The sequence below is a fragment of the Tachysurus vachellii genome, chromosome 1 (genome assembly GCF_030014155.1).
Source record: "Tachysurus vachellii isolate PV-2020 chromosome 1, HZAU_Pvac_v1, whole genome shotgun sequence".
Lineage (NCBI taxonomy): Eukaryota > Metazoa > Chordata > Actinopteri > Siluriformes > Bagridae > Tachysurus > Tachysurus vachellii.
In genome coordinates this window covers 12,102,595-12,112,881 of record NC_083460.1, presented here as the reverse complement: position 1 = coordinate 12,112,881, position 10,287 = coordinate 12,102,595, and the positions used below count along the sequence as shown (strand labels likewise).

Sequence of the window (10,287 nt, the reverse complement as noted above, 5' to 3'; positions counted from 1 at the left end):
GGTCTTCAACCGCCGCTTGAAAACATCCAGTGACTCAGCTGTCTGGACCTCTAGGGGAAGTTCATTCCACCATCTTGGTGCCAGAACAGAGAAGAGTCTTGTAGTATACTTGCCTCTTACCCTGAGAGATGGTGGAACCAGTCGAGCAGTGCTGGTAGATCGGAGGGTGCAGGGTGCAGTGCGAGGAGTGATGAGGGCTTTGAGGTAAGAGGGAGCTGGTCCATTTTTGGCTTTGTAGGCCAGCATCAGTGTTTTGAATCTGATGCCTGCAGCTACCGGAAGCCAGTGAAGGGATTGCAGCAGTGGGGTGGTATGCGAGAACTTTGGCAGGTTGAAAACAAGGCGGGCAGCTGCATTTTGGATCATTTGCAGAGGACGGATTGCGTTCATAGGTAGACCTGCCAGCAGTGCATTGCAGTAATCCAGTCTAGAAATGACAAGAGACTGAACAAGTACCTGAGCAACCTGTGTGGACAAAAATGGTCGAATCCTTCTAATGTTGTAGAGAAGAAACCGGACAGGACAGTTGATTGTCCATGGTTACCCCAAGGTTGCGAGCTGTGGCTGAAGGGGAGATCAGATCGTTGTGCAGGGATATAGCAAGATCATGACCTGGGTATGAATCACCTGGGATGAACAGCAGTTTAGTTTTGTTAGGATTGAGCTTAACTGATGAGCAGTCATCCATGATGATATTTCTGCCAGACATGCTGAGATCCGATCAGAAGCTGTGGAATCTGAGGGTGGGAAAGAGAAGATGCTGATGTTTCTAATGAAATATGTATCTTATAAGTAAAATATATGACTAAAAATATTGTTACCACTAATTAAAATTGTGGCAGCCATGAACGTGTTTAGCTCAGAGTTAACAACAGCCACACTGGCACTTAAAACTTGTTTACTGTTAACTTGATTAATTTAATGCTGAAGGATGCAAGGTTAACAAAAAACTAATAACTGAAGTCATTACCTCAAAATCTTTTTGTTTTTGTCTGTTTTTATTGGTTATAAATCCGATGAGGATGCTGCTTCCTCATATGTAGAATAAGGACCAAAGTGAGCAAGTGCAGAGTCAATTATATGTACAGGAATATATTTATTACTAAGATTATGCATGTTTTCAACATACCGCTGCAACAATGAAAAATCTCATCCTTCTGGATCCTACTAAGTCAGAGGAAAAGAGATGCTTTGAAGTTCACATCACTATATGATCTATATTGTGAAAGGTGTATTTATTTTGTACTTTTTACAGTATTTCTAAGAAATATGACACTGGAGGAATAATTAATTCTTCTCTTACTGCTGGCTATGTACCTAAATATTATATTTTAAACATCGGTTATACATAACAACCCTAATTTAAAAAACCTGACCTCAACCCTTGTCAGCAGTGCAGAATTCCTGCAACTTCTACTTGGAGTCTCATCACTTGGAGGTCACTTACTGTTGCTGAGGATGGCTAATGAAAAACTTCCTCTTTATCTCCAAGATTCGAAGAAATGCTGTAGCACAGCAGCTCATATATACATGGGAATATCATTAATTAAATGTATCAGTCAGGATTCAGACCTCATTATAGCACAGTACTTATTAAAATAGTGAATGACTTACTGACCATTGATCATTGATCAGGGCTGTCCATCCTTGCTGGTATTGCTTGACCTTAACACAGCTTTTGACACCATTAATCATTGCTCTTCTATTTCATAGTCTGGAAAATGTTGGAGTTAAATGAGCAGCTCTCTCCTGGCTCAGGTCTTACTTGACTGATCATTTTCAGTTTGTAGATAAAAATAGTGACTTCTCTAAGCATATTAAGGTAAAGTTTGGTAAATTTCCTATCATGATCTTTTGTCACGGATATCTATGACTTTTCCCAGCCAAACCACCAGAGGACAAACCTGTACATATGTTTGCCATTTCCCCTATTAGCGTTCACACCTGTTTCTCTCCATTAGCATTCACACCTGTTTCTCTCCATTAGCATTCACACCTGTTTTGTCTTTAGTTATCTTATTTAAGCTCATTTCGTTTCAACATGTTTGTCTAGCTTCTGCAGAGGCTATTACTGTACGTGCTGTTTTGTCTTTCATAGCCTTTTCTAATTCCTGTGTTTTCTACCATGTCTTGTCTGCTTGTGTTTATAATGTCACTGCAGTGTTGTGCAACCAATCCGTTGTTCCTTTTTCACAATTCTGCACCTGCATCCTACAGACATAACGTGACATAATCCTCGTGCTTTTTTGTTTAAAACGAAAATAATGATTGATCAACAATAATGTTTAAAACGTTGTTTATTTGGAGTGAAAACAGAATCACAACATACTGTATAAAATCTTTTTCAAATTCATCAAAATATTTTATACCGATTAATAATTAATTATATTATTATCATTATTATTATTATTATTATTATTATTATTATTATTATTATTATTATTACTATTATTATATATTATTGTTATTATTATTATTATTATTATTATTATTATTATTATTATTATTATCATTATTGTTATTATTATTATATATTTAATACTTTAGATATTATTATTAATGATTAATTCATGCGTTGTTTATATAATATATTGTATATATAATATATTGTTTCTCACTTATGACGTTTGACTTATGACGTCATGCACTCTGAAAAGTTTCTACACATTTCTAAATTGAAGTAGAATAAACGTATACTACTCTGACCACTCGTCTTTAGTTTGCAAGTTCATATTGTCAAATCACATTGTTGGTTCGGTAATCAGACCAGAGAGCAGAGGCGGGAAATAAAATGAAAATAGAGGTGAAAATTATTTTTTCTAAACATATTTCTAGCACTGCGATGTGTCAGATGATAGGGATATATAGAGAAATATAGGGATTTCTATATTTCTATATCTGTGACCCCGCCCCCAGGTTCTCAGCAGGGTTCGACTGTGATGAAACACTTTGCTGGGTCTGTAAGTGGACAACCAAGGGTCTGTTCTGGTCTGAGTGCGTCATGATAAAGCCAGACCATTTACACAAGCAAGGATCTTACAAACAGAACTGGATCTATTGGAGGAATTTGAGAGGAAAGTGTCCTGTATTTGATCTAGTCATTTGGAGGTGGGATCTCAGAGCTCCACGCTTAATTTCACGTTGCGACTGTTTTTCCTTTGCGCACAGGAGAGCTGGTAAGCCTGGCTATTATTGTTGTGTTGTGTCATGTTATGAGCATGTCATGTAGGAATGTTTTGCTGTAGTACAGAGACTCTATATAACTCTTATAAATCAGCTAAAGTGTGTGTGTGTGTGTTTTGCGCGTAATACTGTTGCAAAGTTTGGGTTTAGACATTAGTAAGTTTATAATACTAAAACAAACTAGAATATACAGTATTAGTATGTAGCCTGTATGTTTTTATGTAATCTTTACTCCACAACATTTTGCTGGTTAGTCTGTGTTTCTGTCTATTGTTCGTGCCTTTAATGCTAGATTTAAAAAAAAAAAAAAGGCTGTTTTGAGATTTTAAATGCAGACACTTAATTTTCCCCATCAGATTGTAATTGGTTGTTTGTAGCTTATCATACTACTGCGCTAATAATAAGCATGACAGATTTTGATGCGCCCTTTGATTTGGCACATTTTACGCACGATGCCATACCTGGCGCATCCCTCCCATTTTATCTGGGTTTGAGCTGAATTTCGAAACCACACTGGTTGAACAAATTTGAATAAAACCCATGAAACCAATGAGCTTCTGAATGCAGAAATAACAGGAAGTGGTATTGCACTTCCCACTTTGCCAGCATCATCTCCTGTGTTGTCAGCCTTCTTTAGCTCCTCCCTTTTCCTGCTTCTTTGTGCTTTTGCTCAAAGCCCCCCAAATAAGCCCCCCTTTCTCTCTTTCTTTCAGGCTGTCTTCTTTCTACATTTATTTTTAGATGCAAAACACTTCATGTGATTCATTCACTCACTCCCTGGACATGTGAAGTATTTTTCCACCTTATCATGCTTCAGTCACATGAGAAATTAGATAGAATATAGTTCATTTTATATTATGTAGACCAGAAAACAGAAGTGCAGCTAGAAGTCACTAATAGTTCACACCCATATATGATTGTACCTCCAAAACAGTGGGCATCATTGTGGAGTTTATCTCTTTTTTCTATGCCTAAAAGGCTTTCCATTAGATTTTGAAATATGGCTGTTGTGACTTGTGCTCATTCAGATGATGACCTGGCTAACAGTATTTCATCAGTGATTCCGTATTTAGGAAAAATGCATTAGATTTTTAGCAGAAGTAAGTATGACAAAATATCAGGAACTAGTAGCTTTTTAATGCATTTCTCCCTGTGCCCTTAGGAATGTTGTGTGTGTGTTTGTATGTATGTGTGTGTGTAGAATGTGATTAGGGCTTCATGTGAAGATTAGATAAAACTTGCCTGTGGGTATGTGTTTTGTACTGTAGGCTGTGCAGCAGTAGCACCATGGATAAATTCTTCACGGGAACTATAACAAGTTAGTACTCTCTCTCTTTCTTTCTCTCTCTCTCTCTCTCTCTTTCTTTCTTACATACACAGAAGACACATTTTCTATACAGTATTAATGTTGCTATATGTCTTTACCTCTTGTAGGTTGTCCTATAAAAACCAGGAATACACTGAGACATCAGCCATCCTACAGGTACGGACCAGATGCTGTGTAATACTAATTATGTATACACTCACCAGTCACTTTATTAGGAACATCTGTACCACACATTCATGTATTCATTATCAAATAAGTTATATTTGTAAAAATATAAACAAAATTTTACACCAATTTGTACCTGCATTGAACAGAAAAACCTGAAATATCACAGGTATTCATAATGCTTATTAAACACAACACAAATGGCAGTGATCTCTGTTATTTTAAAGTCATTAACAGCATCCAACTACAATACCCAGCACACAACATGGCAACTTTAGAGGTTCTCTTTAGTGACTGAACATATTATGAGCATATCTGCATGTCTATGTTTAAGCTTTTGTGCTCTTCTTTTCCCTTCCTCAGTTTTGATGCATCTTTCCTCTCTGATGTTTCTTATGAGTGCTTCTCCACCAACCCAGAAACAGGCTTAGTGCATGTTTGCCGTCGAAGTCCACGCCTACTTGCAAATGGCTACTATGTACTAACAGAAGACAGTGTTGTTACCGATGACCAGGGTAACATGACCCTCACTCCAACACAGACCAACATTTCCTACAAAGAAAATCTTGCTCGGTCAGTACAATTAAAAACTGTGTGTGAGTGTGAGTGAAAGCACAGACAAAAGAAAATGAAATAAGGAAAGTAAGAGAAGACTGTCAACCTTACACTTTTTTTTTATTTTTATTTTATAGGACACATCTCATAATTATCAGTAGTACAAAGTTTTTCAGAATAAAGTTTAGATATATGGCATGTAGGTAGGCACCCTTATCCAGAGCAAATTACAGACATGAAAGATCATTGCATTTATACAAATGAGCAGTTGAGGGCCTTGCTTATGTACTCAGCAAGTGCAACTTAGCTGTGTTTGAGATTTGAACTCATGATCCTCCATTCAGTACACCAGTGTCTTAATTACTGAAATAACACTGCCCAAATTGAAAGATACACTAGTTTGTACAGCCGTATTTCTTAATAGCAAAGCCTGATTACGTCGAAAATAGAAAAAGAAAGCACAAACAGACACAAATAAGTAACTACGGTTATAAGACGTGGGTGAGTTTTATTATGCATTACCTGCCAGTTCAAACTACCTGTAATTTGTCGGGAGATGACACCTGACCATGCCTCCTGCCACATTAATATACCGGTGTTGGACAAATGAAACTGAAACACTGGCCAATATAGTGTTTGAGGTTTTATGGATATATATTTGACACCTCGTGGCCAATCTTCACTTATTTCACATTCCATAAGTAAGAGCAGTGCATAAAATATTCCAATTCACACAATATAAAGGGAGACATATCAAAGATAAAGAGGACAAATTGTACCACCACAAGCTGTCTAAAAGGGATTTCTGGGTACTAACATGGATTGTATCCAAAAAACTGCTTGTTGGGAGTTTTATGGTCTGGCTGCTGTTGTCAATCCTTGACTGCAATCAATGACAGCATATAGCTTTAATAAATCAATGTCTGTATACACTAAAGCTATATGCTGTCATTTTTTAGTGACAGGTAATTTTATACAAAACAGGAGAATATAAAAAACTGTAATTCAGGAATGATATGTCAAACATTCAACATGCAGAATTTACTTAGTAAAGGAAAAGAGTCCATTTAATGTGTGAAATATCAACCGTGTTCTTTTTCTAGCTCATTGCTCCAGCAGAAACTATTTAGTAACTCAACAAGTCTGTTTCCCTCATTTTCAGTTCCTCATTTGACTTGTGCAATTATCCTTTTTATTGAGCATTATTACAGTGTTTACATACAGTGTATTGTGTGTCTGTGTGATTTTTAGAATTTTCCGTCGAAGACGCAAAAACAGAAGGTCTTTTGCCACACTCTTGAATGACATCAGTCAGTCATTACTCAGTGGAAGTATTTTTAGCAGAGAGGGTAAATTGTCCTCTACTGAACGGTCATCATGTTTGGATGTTAGCGGCAGCACTGATGAAGACACCTCTGTCAGTTTCACATATGGTGAGGGCTCTGCTAATTGTGAAAAGTTTTTAGACCAATGTGTGTGTACTGTATGTGTATATTCTGGACCTGTTTGTGTCTGTTGCAGATCCCACAGAAAGTGTGCATATTAAAGACAAAGAAATATTTTTACCAGAGGTGGATTCTCTCTCTCAAGACTGCGTTGCTCCTGTTTTGCCTGCTCAGTCACTGAATAGTCTGATTGATGTTCCACCACGATGTAAATGTTATTGCACACCCACAAATCCACCCTCAGGTGAGAGGAAAATGCTGTGTTAAAAACAACTATTTGCAATAAATTGCGTACTTAATTTCAAGGGTAAATTCTGATATAGGTGTCCTGTCCTTTTAGGTATCTTAAGATTCATTTGATCTTAAAAAAAAATCTTGCCTAGACAAAATGTATTTCTGCTCATATGTTTCTGCTCATCATATAATTTAATTAGATCAAATTTAATTTAATACATCAAAAAGGGAAATCTTGCACAAGGTTATTTTTTGGCATCATTCTGAATGCTTTTCGAAATTGTGTGCAAGGTCCCACAAATGTATGCAGTTTGCACTCATAATCTATAAAACTAACCAATGGACTACAGTAAATAATTATTTACTGTACAGTTCCTACTAGCCTGTATGTGCTTAGATATCTCATACCCTTATTGATATTGAGGTTGTTCGTAAACGATTTTGCTGTAATATAGATCATTTTCAATTTACTTGTAGATGCAGGGTTTAGGAAAACCTTCATTGTCCTCCTCTTCACACTTTGTGTCTGTGCAAACATATTTTCCAGGTAAGCTTTAAAAAATAAGGCATATATAATTAAGAAAATGAGCAACTACATGACAACAAATTAGAAGTCCAGTAGAAGTCTTTCTGAGTAACAATGCAAGTACTTAACATCCTGACAGATATGTGTGTGGAGGAATTGCTGTGGCAGTGGCTTTCCTTTTCCTGATATCATCTAAATGTGAGTTACACATAACCAGTATAGCAAATGTACACACGTTATGCTTGATTTGACTTGGAATAAATTTAATAAAGTATTATTCGCAGGAACACCCAAAGGTGGCTGTATACAAAACTCTGTACAGGACTGTATACATCACAAATACATAGATGCAATTGGGTGTCAGTCAGAGATTCTCTTTAGTGCAGTATCTTAAGAAGGAGTGGTTGAATGTTTGTAGGTTTCATATAAAAATATTAGTATAACCAGCAGATCAACAGATTTAATTGTGGAATTTGCTAAATAAAAAGTTGTTTTTCTTTCTTTCTTTTTTTTGTTGTTTGTCATACGGAGATGCATGAATATTTTAATATATGTGTGCATTTGTGGCAGGTGGCTCTAAGCCTAGAACAGCACACACAGTTTGGACCAAGACTGAAGTGAGTTGATTTTAAACTCCCTTTATATACATATATAACCATTTATAGACATAGGTTTTCGTTTGATTTAAAGTTCAATATGAATACTACACATATATAACTATATATTAGTGCTTTTAATTGTGAAACACCCTTTCCATACATGCTCACATACCTTTGGGTCTTTCCTTTAGGATATCACATCAAGAAACGAGTGATGAAGAAACACACACGGCCTAACTCGTTCAAACAGACACAAATAAGCAAGACGTGATTAACTAAATTCAGATCTTAAATAACTCAAGCATGTTAAAAAAAATCCACATCACTAATGGCCAAAAGTTTTCTAATGTTTGTGATCACTTGTCTTTGTATATTGACTACGATTCAGAAGATTTTAATGTGCTCTTAAAGAAGCAACATAACCAAAAAACTTATGAAGTCACTTCTAACCGTTCAATAACTCACTTACTTTGCTATTCCATATCCTAGTAATTCAAATGTCGATTCAATAACAGCTCCCACTGAAAAAACATATTAATTTTTTTTTTTAATTAGTAAAGCATCAAGCCTATAAGAGCATTTGAAAATAGTGTACAATGAAGTTACAAAGCTATGGAATAGAAAAGTCTATATATTTGTGCTATCTATGATATTTATGTTATATATTTTATTTGTGTAGGCCAGTAGTATGGATTTTATAAGGTGTGTTTTACTCTGTATTATTATTATTATTATTATTATTAACAGCAATAATAATAATAATAATAATAATAATAACTTTGACGTTGTCTCTGAGACATAGCTGTAGAAAAGGTTCAGCTGCACTTACTTGGCACATTATATCACTGTTATCAATATTAACATAGAATGTAAATACATTCATTTGAGTAGTATTTTGGCACAGAAATGTAAGTAATTGGCCTTCAATGCAGTTGTCGGCAATGCAATTTGTTATTTATTTTTGTCAGAGATATTACATTATATAAGCAATATTACACAAGTATTTACATTTTATAGAAGTTAAAAAATGGATCATAATGATCTCATCCTCTGGACTGGTTAAATTTATGCCATTGGGCTTTAAGTTGTAATGACACAGCAGTGAAAATACACCTCTTAGAAGAGGAGTGGGGGAGCTGTTAAAAATTGGTACTTATTGATCATTAAGTGCCTTTCCTCTTGTGTCATCAGGTACTCTTATTCATAGCTGTGTGCTCAGATTCAGACCTGAAGCCCTGCTGTACACATGCTAAGCGATGGTCAATGATATTTAGTGACACAGCCGCTAGCCCCGCATGTACGGAATGTTAATGACTAATACGGATAACATAACGGTATATAAATGAGCCACAGACTGAGCTGAATCTTTCTGACCATGTTCAGATTTTATGAGACATTTGTTAGGTATACCTCAATACTTGGTATGAGACTAAGTGAGTTCTGTAGCACATTTTTATTGTACCAGCAGATATTCCATATTTTTTACAATAGGCACTTAGGCCACACAGATATTGTGAATGGGTTATTAAACTGAATTTATTTTGTGGCTCAATCATGCGTCCTTGACTGAATGCTGTAAAACGTACTGGAATTATCAGTGATTATCAGTGAGTCATCACTTATCTTAACCAAGAAACTAAGAAACCCATCGCTAGTTCATCCCTTTACATATTTACACACCACATCTTTACCTCTCTCTCACATCTATCTAGTTACTAACTTATTCAAACGTATTTGCTTATTCAAGATTTTGGAGATATGTTACCTGACAGTTGGTTCTTTTCTAAACAGCAATAAGAAGTATGATGTAATTTAGTCTGGTTTTCAAAAGTATCATCATACAGAGTCAGCACGTTTGTACTATTGTGTGCTCTGACAGGCTTAAATACATAGTTGGGTTAGACAGGGTCTGTGAGCAGAAGACAAAAGGTACAATATGGTGTCTACAAGGTAAGTTTTAGACCCTATATGCATACTCTAGGTGTAAAATTGTTAGTCTTTTTTGGCATTGTCCAATAGACTGGTGTCCCATCCAGGGTCTATTACAATCTCATTACTATCCAGTGTTCCCACATGAGTATCTGATCTCATACACCTTAACTCTCTATATAGGCAAATATTAGGTACCAAACACCTCATTCTTTCCTGCCATAACTTGTGTCCAAGGTGATCTGAATGCAAGTGGACAGTGCTAAGTACAATAGTGAACAGGGTCCAGTATGACTCGGAGACATCAAAACTTACAGTCTTATT

The 10,287-nt window shown here is 35.9% G+C and overlaps 1 protein-coding gene across 2 annotated transcripts; it reads left to right on the top strand.

Annotated features, from left to right (window-relative positions):
* Positions 1-2,943: 2,943 nt before the first annotated feature.
* On the top strand, positions 2,944-9,586 carry tmem71 (transmembrane protein 71). 2 transcript variants are annotated; one of them, XM_060872629.1, is made up of 10 exons: positions 2,944-3,176; positions 4,452-4,501; positions 4,618-4,666; positions 5,039-5,248; positions 6,482-6,663; positions 6,752-6,919; positions 7,387-7,456; positions 7,575-7,633; positions 8,006-8,052; positions 8,226-9,586. In XM_060872629.1, exons 2-10 carry the CDS (start codon positions 4,471-4,473, stop codon positions 8,247-8,249), a joined length of 840 nt encoding a protein of 279 aa, XP_060728612.1. In that variant the 5' UTR covers positions 2,944-3,176; positions 4,452-4,470; the 3' UTR covers positions 8,250-9,586. The 2 variants fall into 2 exon arrangements, with proteins under 2 accessions (XP_060728612.1, XP_060728620.1); XM_060872637.1 differs by lacking the exon at positions 2,944-3,176 and adding an exon at positions 4,249-4,283.
* Positions 9,587-10,287: the final 701 nt, after the last annotated feature.